This window comes from Lytechinus variegatus, chromosome 8 (assembly GCF_018143015.1).
Source record: "Lytechinus variegatus isolate NC3 chromosome 8, Lvar_3.0, whole genome shotgun sequence".
NCBI lineage: Eukaryota > Metazoa > Echinodermata > Echinoidea > Temnopleuroida > Toxopneustidae > Lytechinus > Lytechinus variegatus.
The window spans coordinates 33718433-33736229 of record NC_054747.1 but is presented as its reverse complement, the minus strand read 5'-3'; the positions used below and the strand labels follow the sequence as shown (position 1 = coordinate 33736229).

At 37.9% G+C, this 17797-nt stretch overlaps 1 protein-coding gene across 1 annotated transcript in view; it reads left to right on the top strand.

Moving 5' to 3' along the window:
- Positions 1 to 17797, top strand: part of LOC121420398 (nephrin-like) — a 42813-nt gene that overhangs the window by 11378 nt on the left and 13638 nt on the right. Inside the window, exons 3-15 of the mRNA XM_041615011.1 lie at positions 1123 to 1299; positions 5186 to 5323; positions 5783 to 5977; positions 6309 to 6443; positions 7281 to 7390; positions 7974 to 8154; positions 9365 to 9445; positions 10425 to 10646; positions 11263 to 11553; positions 12375 to 12512; positions 13275 to 13451; positions 13862 to 14146; positions 17240 to 17515. Of these exons, the coding sequence (XP_041470945.1) occupies positions 1123 to 1299; positions 5186 to 5323; positions 5783 to 5977; positions 6309 to 6443; positions 7281 to 7390; positions 7974 to 8154; positions 9365 to 9445; positions 10425 to 10646; positions 11263 to 11553; positions 12375 to 12512; positions 13275 to 13451; positions 13862 to 14146; positions 17240 to 17515 (2406 nt within the window). The remainder of the gene's footprint in view (positions 1 to 1122; positions 1300 to 5185; positions 5324 to 5782; positions 5978 to 6308; positions 6444 to 7280; positions 7391 to 7973; positions 8155 to 9364; positions 9446 to 10424; positions 10647 to 11262; positions 11554 to 12374; positions 12513 to 13274; positions 13452 to 13861; positions 14147 to 17239; positions 17516 to 17797) is intronic.

Sequence of the window (17797 nt, the reverse complement as noted above, 5' to 3'; positions counted from 1 at the left end):
CATCTACAGTACTTGTAGGCCACATGTAAATTTGCATGACTGTTATTTTGTTAGTGTAATAATAATAATGATAATATAGGATTTGTATAGCGCACATATCCACCTTGCTAGGGGCTCAAGGTGCTCCTTTATACAGTGTGCTCTACATGTATGTGTATAAACCAATATTTTTATCATAAGAATATTTTCAGTTCATTACTATAATACTATTAAAATGCCATTATCTCATACCCACTTCTGTAAGAAATGGGCCTAGGCTTTATCTTTTTAACCAACCCTAACCCAATAACGAACCATTGAAAAATAGCAGCTCACAAGATGTCCCACATTCAAAACTTTACAAATTCTACAACTATTACCCTGCATTGTACAGTAGAGACTAGAGGCTATACCTTAACCAAGATGTTTTTTCTGGTGCCTATAAAACAAACTTTTTTGTCAGGGTTTACTTCCCCTTCAACAATTTTTAAATAAATGTTCAAGAAAATTGCCATCCCAACAGCGATACGATGTACTTTGGTGATATAAAAGCTACAGGTCTGGACTGGGCCCACGTCTGAAACCAAAGGGGGTGGGGCAACCTAAAGGCACCTATTATCTTGAGGTCATACCCTTTCCACAGTCTCTTGAGAAATTAATGTGGCAGAGAAATATGAGGTTGAACAGAGTCAAGAGAAAGAGGGTCCATTTGTCAGGTGGAATAAACAGGTTTAAAGGTCCTGCCAGCAGGTGGTTTCTTAAGATTTTGGAAATTCAGCTTGCAGTGTTACTCTATTTTTATAAATATATATTTGCTTTCTGAGAAATTTAAGTTTATATTTTTAATATTTAGTGAATCAGGCAAAAAATTATTTTTTTTTCGGGGTGTTAATCTGCGACATTGGATTTATAAGACATTGTAGTGATTTTTAAGGAATGAGGATTTTCCAGAGGTCTTTTGAGCATTTTGGGAACGATATCTCCCAGAGCCCCATGTACTTTTTCCTTCTGCAGTACATGTCTTTCTGTTTGATTCATTTATTTTTTGAACAAGAAAGTTATAGGCCTAGATGTTACTTTTCATTTGTTTTTAACAATACTTATTTTTCTGATCGTTTATGTATTTCACTAATCACTATGCAGTCCACGGCCAGCAGAGCTTTGCGACCACGCCGGTGGACACTGAAGTTGTGGAGGGGCAAGACGTGACCCTTCAATGTGCCGTGGACAATCTTCAAGGTCGTATTATCTGGTCCAAAGATGATACTTTGCTTGGATCGGACAGATCACTACCAGGATATGACAGATATACAGTGAAAGGTAAATTAATTATTAGGCTTTTTTTGGAGACAAGTACCACATTTACTGGGGAATATTTATTCTTATTATTTATTATTTATTTATTATTATTATACTATATTTATTCTTTATCAGGCCTCTAAATTGTTTTGATGTTATAGCTTGCCCTCTGGCAAGCAAATTATAAAAAAATGTTTGTAGAGTTCAAGTATATAAAGGAGGAACTGCTTGCCCGAATTGTCTTATTACATTTTTTCCCCTCATTTTCCTGTAAGAACTACGCCTCATCCTCTTCATCTCATTATTTTTCCTTAAGACTTTAAGAAAAATTGAAATCTAGAGATGTATTAGAACTCTCTCTGGACTTGGCCTCTTGTCACCTTACCTCCCTCCCCTACCCACCCACTCCACTCCACCCCACCACACCCCCTCATTTATGGGTCAATTTTAGAATCCTGTACTGCGTGCATATATCCTTCACCACATGAAAGCCGATCTAGATGAGATTTCTTCTTCAAATATGGCTTACTCCTGGCTCACCCCAAACCCAGCAGAGAAACAAATTTAAATCTCTCTTCACTCCTCTGCCCCTGCTTTAAAATTACTTTAGAGGTCATCAAAACAGGCATAGATTTGGGTCTTTAAAGACCTCTTGGAAATATGACCATTTCTCCAAAATTTGACTCCTTCATGTAGGCTCTACAATAAGTGTACTGGAATTAATTTCAATTTATAGACTACAAGATGATAATGCTCACTATACTGCATGTCTTAAATCTTCAAACATATTTCTCACACAATGACACAAGTTGTTTTACTCACCTTTATTGTTATTCAATGGTTTCATCACAAAATTGCTTTTTCTGTTTAGGCTGTCATATACATGTAGGCCCTTCTCTATGTTCGTTTACGACTCACGGTAAAAAAAAATAGACATAAACAAACATAGTGCACCACTCTAAGTGTTTCTAGAGAGATATTAAAAACGTATTTGTCTGTATTCAAAATATTAAATTCGAAGAAAATGTAAATATGTCTCAAAATTTTAAGATATATTTTAAAATAAAAGCAGAATCATAGGACTATTAAAATGTTTGATTCAAATTATATTAATCCCATTATGTTCAAATTTGTTTTGAGGAATGAGAAAAGTCACAATTGAGTTTATTCCAGTATTTCAGCTGATAAAAGCATTATAAGCAAAACTGTTCTGCAACACTCCGGGCTCAATACAAGTACATGTGTATGGAATTAGATGAAAATCTATAGAGAATATTTGTTCATTTTCCTGCTATAGATTGTTTTGGCCCAGTGTACATGTACAGTAATATAGCTTAGACCTGATATCAAGGTTAGATGAGTTTTAATTGATTTAATGGGAATTGAACTTCTCCCGACCTCCATGAACTCTGACCTTGTAGCCTTGCTTTTTAATCCTAATGGAACGCCAAGGAAACTCTGAATAGTCTCGATTCTAAACCCTTTGTTCGTTTCATTTTTAATGCACAGTATGGCCTATTATTACACTTGGATGAAGATTTGGTCATTTAGATATTGACTTTTATCGTAGTGAGCATCAAATTTACAAATTAAAATTGCAGTCTTTAATATAAACTACTCTAGGAAGACAATTGATCAGGAAAACTAAATGAAGGATAGGAAGAGTGACAAAAGAGAGAAAGACACAATTTTTTATCCAGTCTACATTTTCATTGCCTAGATCATGACAATCACCCCTCCCCTATTCTATCAGTTTTGTTTTGATGAATTGGCTTTGTTTCAGATCTAAGGAAAAACAAGTGAATGATAAAAATTTAAGGATAGGAAAAGTGTGAAATAAAGAAAAGAGAAATTTATTTAGTCCATTTCTTCATAAAAACCTTACATGTAGCCTACTTATCATTTCTGTTTTGATAAATTTATTTTGTTTGATTGAACAATAAAAATTTAAGGAAATAAGAATGGGAAAAGTGTGAAATAAAGAAAAGAGAAATTTATTGTCCATTTCTTCATGACATCCGTACATGTAGCCTAGTATCATTTCTGTTTTGATAAATTTGTTTTGTTTGATTTCTACAACAAAACAATGGCATGTTTTGTAATTTGAATAAATATTTGGACAAGGAGATCTAGATTTATTTTGAGAGGTAGGCCCTACATGACTTTTGTTCTTTTTATCTTAAAAAAAGTACAATGCCATCTTTAACCCTAGGTGTTTTCAGACCGCCTCGAAGTTCGCCAGTTCCAGGTATTCTCTGATCGGGAAATTTACCCCGATCAGAAAATACCAGGTATTTTGGTAATGTGAAAGCAAACTACGCGTAATCTCCCCGAAAGAAAATACCCGCTAAATAGTAGGTACTTGGCGAAATTACGAGAACTTTCGTGGGGATTTTTCCAAGGTCGCAGGTATTTTGGCAATGTGAAAGCAAATTACGGAAACTTTTATCCCAGCGTGTCGTTGGGCGCGGCGGCGTGGGTGGCTGCTGGGCTCGTGATTTTGAATCTCCCACCTTGCCTGCTTATCAGACCACACTGCGCATGCTCGTAACTTCGGGAACTTATCCCGAAGGATGTGTTTCAGGGCGGTCTGAATGCAGGAATAATTAACGGGTATTTTTTAGCCTTAAAAAGTTCTCGTAATTTAACGGGGATTCTTGTGATCGAGGCGGTTTCAAACCGCCTCCTGATCAGACCAGCTTAGGCATTCAGACTGATAATTTCATTTGGTTTTCGTTTTATTGTTTAAACTTTTTTAAACATTGGAAGTTAATAAATAAGAAACAATGATGATTTGTGAATCATCTCAAGATCCAGTTTATAGCAATATCGTATGTTCATTAGGACTTTATTAATTTCTCCTTGCCTGAATGTACTTGGTATATGGAATATGCCAAACACAGCAACAATATTTAACAACTGTAAAAGACCCCCCCGCCCTAGACGAACAAAATCTACTACAATGCTATAAACTATATAGCAGTCTATTACAAATACACATACAGTACATGTATAGCAACGCCACCAGTGCCAAGACCATAGCAATATCCGAAATGAGATTGATTGATTTCGTGAATTTATCTCTGTATTTACTTTGATAACATGGTACAAGTCACAAACATGATACAAAATAATAGATTAATACTTTTTTTATTCAGCCTTCACTTCCTTCAAGTATAAGAAAAATATTTCTTGGAAAAGGTTTGCGATTTACCATGTGTAATATGAAGAAGGGAAGGAAATACAGGCAAAAAAATTGAAATGGAGAGACAAGACAGGATGAAAACAGGAAAAACTTGAAATGGAAAGACGAGAAAGGATGACAACAGGAAAAACTTGAAATGGAAAGACGAGAAAGGATGACAACAGGAAAAACTTGAAATGGAAAGACGAGAAAGGAGGAAAACAAGAAATTAGAGGTATTCTTTTCTTGAAAGTGAGTGAGGTCTTGAGCAGAATATAGCTTGTAACATCTCTTCACTTCATCCTGCTACTACTCAAACCATCCCTACTCAAGCCATATTCTGCTCATCTCATCTGGTTTACAGTCCTTATCTAATTTCCTCTTTTCATCCTACATGTATCTCATCTTTCCATTTCAATTTTTCTGCCTGTATTTCCTTTCCCACACTACACGTAAACCTTCTCCACCTTATAAACTCCACCAACTCATCAATCTCTTCTGGTTTACAGTCCTTTTCTGGACTACACTCAAGACTCTCAAACTTCCACTTTCTCGCCTATCCATTTATTTTTTCTCCTATCCAATGTTTTATAACACTCCACATGGTGTACCATAAGCCACATCAGCGAAACTCTACCATGCAAACCTACAAAGAAGGTATTTATGGGAAAACAGCATTTATTGTGTTAAAAAAATTTTTTTTATTTATTTTCTTTGATTTAGGGGATGCTACAAGAGAGGGTAACTTAGAAATTCAGAGAGCTGATATTAGTGATGATGCTGAATATCGATGTCATGTGACTGCAACTGATGCTACACATCAGAATCTAAGATCAGAACCTGCTGCTGTTATTGTCCTATGTAAGAATGCTTTTATCATTTAATAAATTCAGCATTAAAAAAAATGATATTATTGCAGTATAAATTTGATTTGAGGTATTATGGCAACTGGGATGATTACAGTTGATAATGATTATGATGATGATGATTTTAAGTATGGTAGTGATGATAATGGTGATGATGCGGGTGATGGTGGTGATGATGATGATCATCATGAAAGTAGCAATGGCGGTGTTGGTGATGATAGTAATGATGATGACTGTGGCTGTGATGATGATGGTGGTGGTGGTGAAGGTGATTTTGATGATGGAAGTGGTGGTGCTGATTATGATTTTGACGATGGTAGTGGTCGTGATGATGATGATGAAGATGATGAAGATGTTGATACTGATAGTAGTGATGGTGGTGTTGATGACAGTGATGATGGTGGTGGTGGTGAAAATGATGAGAATGATCTTTTTTCATTTGTTTCCTGTTCAGTACCACCCGACCCTCCAGTCATTGATAATCAGGCCAACGGGTCAAGCATCACTATTCAACCCCCTGCAACGGTCACTCTACCATGCAGAGCCAACAATGGCAAGCCAGCACCGGTCATCACCTGGCTCAAGGGAGGGGACGATCTGGCGTATGGGAACCCAGAGGTGGTGTCGACACCAGCCGGGGATCCTACTGGTCAGTATGCTCGGGAAGTGGTGTTAAAGGTGAAACTGAAGTAACACCAAGGTTACACTCTGAAGGAACTATGATTTTACACACTTTCTCATGTAATCAGTGTTTACTGCAACTATATTTATTTACATTTAATCAGGTGTAATGCCAGAATAATTGTGCAGTAACACCTTGTTAACACCTAAATGACAGCAGGATGAAATGTACATTTTAGCTACCATGTTCTGATATAGATATCACCCATTCAATACATAATGCTCACAATCCGACACCTACTTGACACCCATTTAACACCTCTACACAATGCTTACACTTGATTATGATTTCTCATTAGGTAAGAGAGTGAATGCAGTCAGCACCCTAACACTAAACCCAGAGAAAGAGGATAACGGTGTAACCTATGCCTGTAAGGTGTCTCACGGAGCTCTTGCATCTCCTCTCTTGACCTACGTCACCCTCGATGTACGATGTAAGTAATAAAAAAAGTCTAACCACTGGACAACACGAGGTGTGTGGTCTAGTGGTTAGAGCATTGGACTCATAATCGCAAGGTTGTGAGTTCAGATCCCCACTCTGCCATTGTCTCCACTTTGAAGGCCCAAGAGTAATATCTGTCATCTGTAAAGGTCAGTCAATACGACTGATTAACCTAGATGTAAAATGTTTCCTAGGTAATTGGTTATATACCAGCTTGGCGTTTACTAGCAAAACGCTGTCCTGCCGAGTTCCTGCTGGAGTTACCATAAAACAGAAAACAGAACAGAACAGAAAACAGAAACTTTATTTTTAATTTTGCAGTTCCATAATATTATGTACAACCACCTGTATGCAGGAGAAATGATTTATTTTGATTTATCTCTTTATGTGCTGAAATGATCTTGGATTGAGAATTTCATTTGGGAAGGAAAAATGTAGAAAAGTGACGGGTAAACATGTACAAAATGATTTCTATTATAGACTTGTCCATTTATCACTCTCCTCTGTCACTGGCCATTGGTATTTTTTTATTGGTTGTTGTAATGTATTTTCTTTTGTTTACACATGTACAACATGTAGGGTACATAAATGCAGTAATGTACGTATTGAATACCATTGAGTTATGCACAAGACATCTGTAATTTTCTTATAATTATCGATCATTTTGTCGAAGTCAAAATTCTATTTATTCATCCATTTCATACCTTGTTTATATGTTGCAATTTCCTCTGTTTATCTTGATTGCTATTGCGGCAGATGTATGCTCTCTATATTTTGAATTAACATTTATTACCACATCCCATGTTTCCTTTCCCAATCATGTTCATAGTTCCACCATCAGCGCCTGTCATCTCAGGGTACTCGGCAGGTACCATTGTTAAAACGGGGGACGTGCTGCTCCTTCGTTGTACTTCTCTTGGAGGGAACCCACTAGCAGAGGTAAATTTATCGCTAGAGAATTGATTATAACTTAAGATATTCCCTTATCGGCTTACTACTATAATCAGAAACACCATGAATCAGTAATAGTTGCTGTTTTTGTCGCCAAAAGCAATATTTACTGTCGAGGAACATCGTGGCCTAGTGGTACTAACTCTCGCCTTTCAGTCACAGGGTCGCAATTTGGAATCCTAGCCTTGGCCTGGTTTCCTATTGCAAGAACTTTTTCCCCACTGTGCTGGACTCGACCCAGGTGAGGTGAATGGGTACCTGGCAGATTTACTTCATGGAATGCAATGAGCGTCGGGGGAAGAAGTGGAAGTTTGAGCTAAAGCTGGGGGTAATAATAGCAGCACTTTGTACCTTAGGGCGAAATTGCTATATAAATCTAGCTATTATTATAACAATAACAATTAATTGTTACTCCCCATTCCCCAAGCTGTGTTAATAGCAAACTTCATAAATGATTTTCAGATCATTTCTTTCAAAAGTCCTATGTTTTTTAAGACTAAGCTACATCATGCAAGTCTATTGAATGCTCTCCATTACAAGTACTTTGCTTCCTTTGTTCTGCCTCTCAAAGGTATACTGGTATAAGAATGATGAAAGGATGGATTACTCCTTCATGACGGATGGAGTCAGTGCCTTCAATTCTCTGCCTCTTGATGTTGACTACAGTGATAATAACGCCATCTACAAATGTGTGGCTACCAGTGTGGTTCTGGCCGAGCCTATGAGTACTCAGATACAACTTAGTGTCAACTGTAAGCATGCTATCTATTGTGTATGATAATGGTATTGATAATGGTTTTTGATAATGGTATTGATAATGGTGTTGACAATGGTATTGATAATGGTTTTGACAATGGTATTGATAATGGTTTTGACAATGGTATTGATTATGGTATAGATAATGGATATGGTGTGGAATATGGTGTTGATAATGGTATTGTTAACGGTTTTGATATTGGTATTGATAGTGGTGTTGATAATGGTATTGATAATGGTGTTGACAATGGTATTGATTATGGTATTGATAGTGGTATTGGCAATGGTATTCAGTGGCGGACCGTGACCCGGGTCACGGTCTGCCGCTGATGGTATTGATTATGGAAATGGTATGGAATATGGTGTAGATAGTGGAATTGGTATTGGTGTTGATGGTAGACCTGATCGCATTTACAGTAATGCCATCATGTATAAATGTGTTGCTTGTGTTGTAGGTGATGATGGTGGCGATGGTGATGTGGATGATGCAAAAGGAAGCAGCAGTTACAGTAGTGCTACATGTACATACAATGAAATTCAAGTATAGGTCCAAATTAGCCTCTTGAACCCATTACCAAATTGATTGCGCAACAGCTTGATATCAGTAGTAGATGTGAAGTTAGAGTGAAATATTTATTGCTTTATAAGAAACTTATATTGACACCTAGATATATCCTTGTTGGTTTATTGTTTGTTTGGATATCGATTATATAGCCCATTTACAATGACGTCATCATTGTGCAGTATTGGATCCATTCATCGTGCAATTTGGGATCCATATGATTTCGTCCATTGCTTGCTTGCCTGACCACCGGCGCTACACATAAACACTCTCTGTTAGCAGCGTGACAATCACCAGACAGCACACCCACTGCATGCACTTTTGCATCCAAATTCATTAATGTCAAATGAAAAGTATAGATTTTTTTCATTTGTGTACTGGACAGAATACTTCATTTAGTGAAAGATGAAATAATGATCCATTCAACTCAGCTATGCCTCGTTGCATGGATCATTTCATCTCTCACCCCATGAAGTATTCTGTCCTTTGCACTCACAAACATTCATTATTTGTATATTATTGACCAAGGTGAGGTAAGACTTTTTTTAGCTCTTTTAACTCCTCACCCCCTCCCATGTTCCTTTATATTATATAATATAGTATGCATAATGTATTATATCTCTTGATGTATTGTATTTTTGCAGTTGCCCCAGCATATGTGAATATCACAGGTCATGAGAAAATGGTTCAGTCGGATGCCACGCTCACACTCAAATGCACATCAGGTATGTGTAAAAAGGTCACCGCAAACATGATCGATCTGCGACTTGATTTTAGAATGAAACATAATAAAATTTGATCTAATATTGAGCAAAATGCAATGTTCTAAAATTGTAAGGTCGTAAGGTTTTTGATGACCTTTATATAAAGACAGAATGTCTGTACAAATAGAAACAAGCTAATCATACCACAAAATATTATATATTCAAGTTCAATTCAATTTTCAATCATAAAATCATAAAATATACAAAGTAACCTGAAACACACAAAGTAACATGAAACAGTCGAGATTTAATATAATGAATGAAAATGGAGACTAATATGGAAGTTAAAAAAATTGAAAGGCATGGCATAGTCCCCCAAATAAGGAAAAGAAAAACATGGTTGAACATGTTACACTATAATACATACTGCCTTTAAAAATGATGTACATTGCTGGTTTTACACATAATCTAAGGTCACACTTAACGTACTGCTAACAGATATGAAGCTTGGATGGGACTTCATATAGATGGTTGGCCTGAATGTTTCAGCCATAATTTTTCATAATATGTCAGTGAACCATTTATTAAATTGTATTTATAGGCCCGTATTCTGAATTTCGGTTTAACTGAGACCACAGTCTAACCCTGCTAAAATTATGGGGAGCCAAAAATTCTGTTTATATTGCATATTTCTTATGTGTACTATTTTGTTTCCTTTTGCTTTCATTATGAAGAAACGTATTTCAAAATACTTCCAATATCATTTCCAGACATTTTTAGTGTCAAATGAGATAATAAATCGGATGTGTACTGTTAGGGATTTGTGCCCCATTGGCTATCCATAGTTAAACCACCATTTTAAACTAGGGTTTAATTTAAACCCGAGTTCAGAATATGGGCCAGTATATGTGGAAAATTTACTACCTCAATAATTGTTTCCTTCTTTACAACACATTTTTATTTGGTAATCATTCCCAAACTTCCATCCCTTGTTGCCCAGCCAACAGCAACCCGGCGTCTTCCATCTCCTGGTTCACCGGCGGACGTCAGGTCCACACCCACGATGACGTGGTGGTCGAAGCTCCCAACGGAGGCTTCGTCACCTCGCAGGAACTGACGATCACGATGACGGCCGATACGGACAGTGTAGATTACATGTGTCAGGCGACTAATCAAGAGCTCTATGAAACTACTTCTGATACAGTGACTGTCAACGTGATGTGTAGGTATTTTCCATTGTTTAGGACTGTTATATTAGTAATATTCCGTATTTATATAGCGCTTAACACATCTTAGCGCTTTACAGATATATTATTACCCCGGTCATCGGATCCTTGCATGCCCGCATACAATGTATGCACCTTCTCCACTCCCTGGGGAGCATTCCAACAAGAGTTCCAAGACTCAATTGCTAGGCATACTACATAGGCTTTCGCATCCTACAGGGTACCCATTTAGCACCTGGGTGGAGAGTGGCAAAGTGTGGATTAACGCCTTGCCAAAGGACGCTAGGCCATGGTGTTGAAGCATTACAAATACCTTGCATTAAATTTCAAACCAATCCCAAGCCCCAATAGCAATCATAATTGGGTGTTGCAAGAAAGTTGATTTGAAGATGAAAGCATGGAAAATTTGCATATGACGTAATGATTTTAAGAAATTATGTCTCAACTTGAAAGAATCCGCTAGGAAGGGTGAAATCTTGTGATGTGTGTAACTATAGCCTCATGAATCGGGTCCTTCCTGTTGAATAGTGTATGCAAGTCCTCTGATGAAGCTAACATGTACAGCATAATACTCTAGATAAATAAGATATCCTATTTTTTTTTCCTCCGAAGATCCCCCAGAAAATCCTGGAATTACCGGCTATGAGGTTGGCACGGAAGTCAAAGCCGAGAACCTCCTCCGGCTGGTGTGCTTCGCGATGGGCGGCAACCCTCTTGCCACTCTTGTCTGGTATAAGAACGGGGAGGTCCAGGAGGCGGAGACCGGAACTCAAAGCATTCTTTCCACCAGTACGCTGAGGATAATCTTGGATGAGACGGACAACGGGGCGGTGTATTCCTGTAATGCTTCCAACGAGGCCACGCCTGTTCCCCTACAGGCCAGTGTTACCCTCAATGTCCTCTGTAAGTTTGAAATCAAGCACACTTTTGCACTTTAGCTTTACCTAATTCAGGGACATATATTTCTTCAGGACTACATAAATTATTTTAACTCTTTCACTCCTGAATTTGACATACTTTTCTTTCTAAACCTCCCACATAGTTTGAACCTCTCCAAAACGCATTGGTTGTAGTAATAAAAATGAATGATAACTCAAAACTTAAGTTTGATGATGCCAACTAGAATATTTGAATAGGGATGCACATGTTTCATGTATTAATTAATCACATTGCCAATAAGGCAATAGGGATGTTTAATGGCCTAGACTAAAATAATTGCTGATTCTTGGATAGGCGAATAGAAGTTCAATGTTCATAGCCATCAAGTATAAAAGTTATACAAGAATAATTGCCAATTATCAAATAGAGGCCTTTACCAGTTATCGCTTTTCTTAAATATTTTTGTTTGATCTTTTGGGCCTGATGTAACCATCATAATATGATAGTAAATAACCCATATTTACCAAGTGAGTAAGAAGTAGAATGGAATGGGCAGTCAACCTAGACCTAATATAACCAGGGGCTATAGCCATGAGCTCCTGGGACTGAAAAAGGGTTACCCCCTTCACAGTTCGTACAGATGCAAGCTAGGTTTGTCATCCACAAAATAGAGTCTGGCCGGCTATTAGCCAAGCTACTAATCTTAACCTCTGACCTCCCCATTTTGTCCCACCAAGTTCTGTTACTGTGAGGGATATTCCAGTTATCACCTTGATTTTACTTTAGTCCCACCCAGTTCTGTTACTGTGAGGTATATACCAGTTATCACCTTGTTTTTACTTTAGTCCCACCCAGTTCCGTTACTGTGAGTGTAGACCCACCTGAAGCCAAGGAGGGTGATAGTGTCACGGTGACCTGTGAGACGGCAAGCAGCAACCCAGAGTCTGAGATCTCATGGTGGAGAGATGGTGTTCCAATAGAAAGTAAGTCATCAGGGTCCTGCTTACTTAAATAATAATACGTCTTACATATTACACAGTGAACATCACATTACTAGATGTGTTCAAGTCGAAGATCGAAAAGAGCTCGCTACGATACGACTGGAAATCACCGTGCCCTCTCTCACCCACTGCATTCATACCAATTGGTCCAGCAGTGTACACATCCAGATCCAGAGATCTACATCGGTCATGTAGAGAGGAGTTTGTGATAGGTCAACACGCCATCACATGATCATAGCTGCTAGGATCACTGTTGTAATTTTCCAGGTTTTAATGTAGCCTCAGTGAATATAACTGTGTTGTGAATTTTGGTGCAACTCATTTTGCTACAAGTGAGACATATACATACATGTAAGGAAATGTGATTTAATTTTGATTTCACAAAAAAACCCAGAAAGTGGGGACATGCAGATTATTGCCATTAGTTGACAACAAAAAATGATTTATGACATTGAAATATTTTTTTTGATATCAAGAATTGAATTTCTTGTTAAAATCTATGAAAATACTTTTTATATATTAACCCTAATTTAATAGGGCTAATACAGACCAGGATATATGGGGAAGGAGGGTCATTTCCTCGGCAAGCTGGGTGTACTTGCTTTTCTTCCTTCATTTTCGCTTTGGAAAGATGCCTACATCCAGCTTGCCTCGAAGTCGAATCAATAACAGTGATTATTTTCTTACCATTATACACATCATAATCATCAGTAATTTTTATTTCAATTTCTCTTTACATTGTAGATACTAACAACATAAGTACTGAGGTATTAGATGCAGAAAATGGAGGCAAAAGGACCCGCAGTCGTCTTCATCTTGAATCTGTCACCTCGGCCAACAATGGGGGCGTTTACCTTTGCCGTGCAATGAGCGATCTTGTTGTTGAGAGCGTCAACGATGGTGTCACACTTGATATCAAATGTAAGTAGTCTTGCAGAAATTTGCTTCAATAGAAAATGGAATGACTTTCCATGACACTTGTGATCCATATTACATAATGATGATGGGGATGTTGAGGATGATGATAGTGATGATGTTGGGGATGGTGATGATGATAATGGTGATGATGATGGTGCATATGATGATGATGGTGATGATGGTGGTGTATATGATGATAGTGATGATGGTGGTGATGATGATGGTGTTGATGATTATGATTAATATGGTGATGATGACTACGATGATGATGACAATGATGGTGATGATGGCAATAATAATGATAATGATAAAACTTTCATTATTTGTAGACCCGTTTGTTTATTTCTACAGGTGGTTATTAAACTAAAGCAGGTTTAACTCTATTTTGGTCTCTATCTCATTTCATTTTCTAGTCAAACCCAAGATAACCACCCCTAGTGGAATATCTATGAGCAGCCATGAAGTGCCCGGTGACTTGGCTCTCAACTGTTCTGCCGAGGCCAACCCTCCCGATGTCACTTTCACGTGGAACAAGGACGACGCCGAGATTAACGTCGCTGAGACGGAACGGTATACGCTTAATGAGGAAGGATCGTTGCTTATTCACAATGTGTCGCGAGAGGAGGCAGGGACGTACATGTGCGTAGCGAGTAATTCGGAGGGAGCAACCAATATAACAGCCACCCTAGATGTGCTTTGTAAGTTGAAATAAATTAATACTCTAAATGTAGCTTATTCGTATAGTAGTATTAATATGTTGCATGCTGTTTTACGTATGGTGGTGCAGAACATATCAAAACAAGTACAGAGATAAACATATACATGATGAGATGCATCATGTAGCATAAATTGATTTTTGGGGGCATCGTGGTCAAGTGGTTAAGACTTGTCTTTAGATCTGAAGGACGTGGGTTCGATTCCAAGCCATGGGGTGTTTCCTTCAGCAAGAAATTTACCCACGTTGAGCTGCACTCAGCCCAGGTGAGGTAAATGGTTACTGGCAGGAAGTGATTCCTCAAAAAGCTGTGTGCACCGGAATCTGTAGACCAGCTTAGCCAGGGTAGTATAGGAGCGCCTTGAGCACCTAGCAAGGTGCACTATACAAACACATTATTATTTTTGATTATGGTCTTTGTCCACAGCTCTTATGCTCACACACACACACACCCTAACACACATAACAATAAGGTCAAATGTCACATATTTTTATTTGAATGTTTTAAGAGTTAATGAAGGTCTGTCTGGTGAGGGCTATTTTTTACCACTTGCATTGTTAAGAGAATTTCTCTTGTTGATCTCATTAGGCCTATATCATAATGTATAATTTGAGCAATCTATTATGACGTCATTATATAATGTAATTATCATATCATTATGTCAACTTGTAAATCATTTTATTCTATCATCATTTATTATTGTATGTCATTATATTACATAGGCTATGTAGATTCGAATCAGTGATAGGTCAATACGCCATCACGTGACCATAGCAGCGAGGATCGCATTTGTTATATTCTAGGTTTTGACGTCATCTCAGGGCCTGAGTCGAATCGATTTTAAAATCGGTGTTCGATCGATGTCATCGAACACCGGTGCAGATTTTGCAAAATCGGTGCATCGAAAAAAAAAAAAAAAATACGTCGACCGGCCGATTCGTTTGGTTTACACAATCAATCATCAAAATATCAGTAATGTCTAACTTTACTACTACTTACTTGATTTCTATTTCCCCCAAAATGAAACCGAATGAGTAATTATGATGCTATTCACCATTAATTTGAAGTTTATTTCGATCATAGTTCGAGTCTTACTCGTCTGCTCGTGCCGAGATAATTTATGCACGATGAATTCATGAATGGAAGTCATGGCCATCGATCGTGCATGCGCAGTACTGTTCTTTAATCAAACCAGAAAATGGCCGGAAATTGACGCGATCAACGTAAAATAAATCTTGCTTTCATGAACAATATTAAAATCATGACCATAGAACATTATTTAATCGTAATATTTAACAATAATTTGCATATGATAATCATTAATATGAATTTAGAGCTTGATGTGAAACGTTTGTATTTCGTTTCAATTTTCAATGGCGGACATCTCATGACGATCGACTTGACTTCTTGAGTCGAGCTAGTGCACTTGTCTAAAAAAAATAATAATCACGTCAGGGTTGATTCTCGAACATTGTCTACATGCAAAAACTCTGTTCAAGTTCGTAATATCACCATATAATATCATTTTACATGACAAAACAGAGAAAATTGCGTTTGATATTTTTTCCCATCAATTTGAAGCTAGTTTGTGCCCAACTTTGGGCTCTGATTTCATGAATGGGAAAATATGTCATACGTCATCAAACACGCATGCGCATTGTGCTTATTTTCTCGGAGCTTGGAGGAGACGTCCAGAGATGGAACAATAGAAATAATCCCAGTATTATTTCTTCCATATGAACATAACATACTTTGCTGACATCGTCAATATTCTTAGTATGACCATAAAATCTTGTTAAATCGTAATAATTTAGATGAATTTAGGGCTCGATTCGAAACATTCGTATTTATTTTGATCGCATGTTCAATTGCGTCTAAAAAACTGGATTGTCATTATCAGGATTAATTCTCGAACATCGTCATAACTCATATTCCACAATCTTTCCTCACAATCGTTATATCAGCATTGAATAGCAATTCAAATGACCATCCAGAGAAAATTACGTATTTATTCCCATAAATTTATTTGGAGCTCATTTTGGATCCAACTACACAATCTCAGGCAAGTTACAGCGCTCTCCGTTGATTGCAATTGTTTGCTGGCGCTGACGTCAAGCACGCCTGTCGTTTCGGGAGAGTGAGTGTACGGAGCTGCGGACGGGGCTGGTGAATGGACTGCGAATGCTAGTTGACCGAAAATCATTCGGATCGACTCTGCGTGATTCATGTCTTTATTATTGTTTCATTTTAAACTTATATGTTGTCATCTGCAAATATCATTGTTGAAGATATTTTGGGAAGAATTCTGCTTTGGTCCCCGGCCATTTTTGTGTGTTTTGTGATCATGGAAAATACAAACGAACTTTGCTCTGTCATCTGCTTGTGCAACGCTCACCCGGCCAACGCCAGCGCATACCGTCAGTGCATAGTGCATATGCAAAGCGCATCGCATCGACGCAAAAACAAAAGACTAAATTTTCCCCGCCTTCAATATTCGATGCATCGATGTTCGATCGAATTAGAGCTGTCGAACACCGGTTTTCAAAATAATCGATATGACTCAGGCTTAGAATATACCGCGTAGTATTTTCAATTGCGGCGTTATATCCACTAAGGTGACGTCACTCGCTGCATACAAGTTGCGCAACAAGGTAGTTGATGTACGCGCTAGTGTTAACGCGTTGATTGCATGAAGAACGCGCTAAATGTATTTAAAAAAAACTATTATGACGTAGATGGATCAGAGCTGTAGCAAGAATTTCGGGTTTGAGCCAGATGATGAATGCAATTTCTGATGGCGAATCCACATATACTATATAATATAACAGATATTGCCTGGTCTATCGTTTTAATAAATAACATTTCAACTCCCCTCCGAAGCTATATTTTTCCCTCGGGATAATATTTTCCCTCAGCGCTGCGCGCTTCGGGCAAAATATATTCCCTTGGGAAAAATATAACTCCGTCGGGGAGAGGAAATGTTATATTCAAACTCTAGGTAGGCAATATCTGTATTATATCACACTCTTTAGTTTATTATATGTTTTATTTTCATATTATCTTTGTCCACACCAGATTCTGCTAAGGTAACCACTGGAGAGGCTATCACCATCACTCTCAACACCCCTGGAGAGCTGGCCTGTGAAGCGGACGCCAACCCCAAACCAGCCGGGTACATCACCTGGACCAGACCAGGGTTTGACCTGACGGGTTACGCCCATGATTACGTGGATGGGCGTGGCATCATGAGGGTGGATAACGTCACCAAGGCAGTCAGCGGGATGTACCTCTGCCACGCTGATAATGGCATCCCACCGGCTGATACTAAGAATATACAAGTTATCATTCAGTGTGAGTTATAAAACTTGATGGATGGCGTTTTTATAGGTTTACTTATATAACCATGAATTCCCAATTTTTTGCACTGATCATGAAATGAATTTCCAACAGAAATTTATCACCCAAGTGTTAGTATGAATAAAAAGTGTGCCTAACAATTTCTGAAGAAGTGAGTATTTGCTGAAAAAATGAGCAAGGCTCAGGTGATGTCAAACAAATAATGATTAAAAAGAATTGTGGCATTCTGCATTGTGCAAAACGTCTCCTATTTTGTTTCTACGATGAAATGAGAAT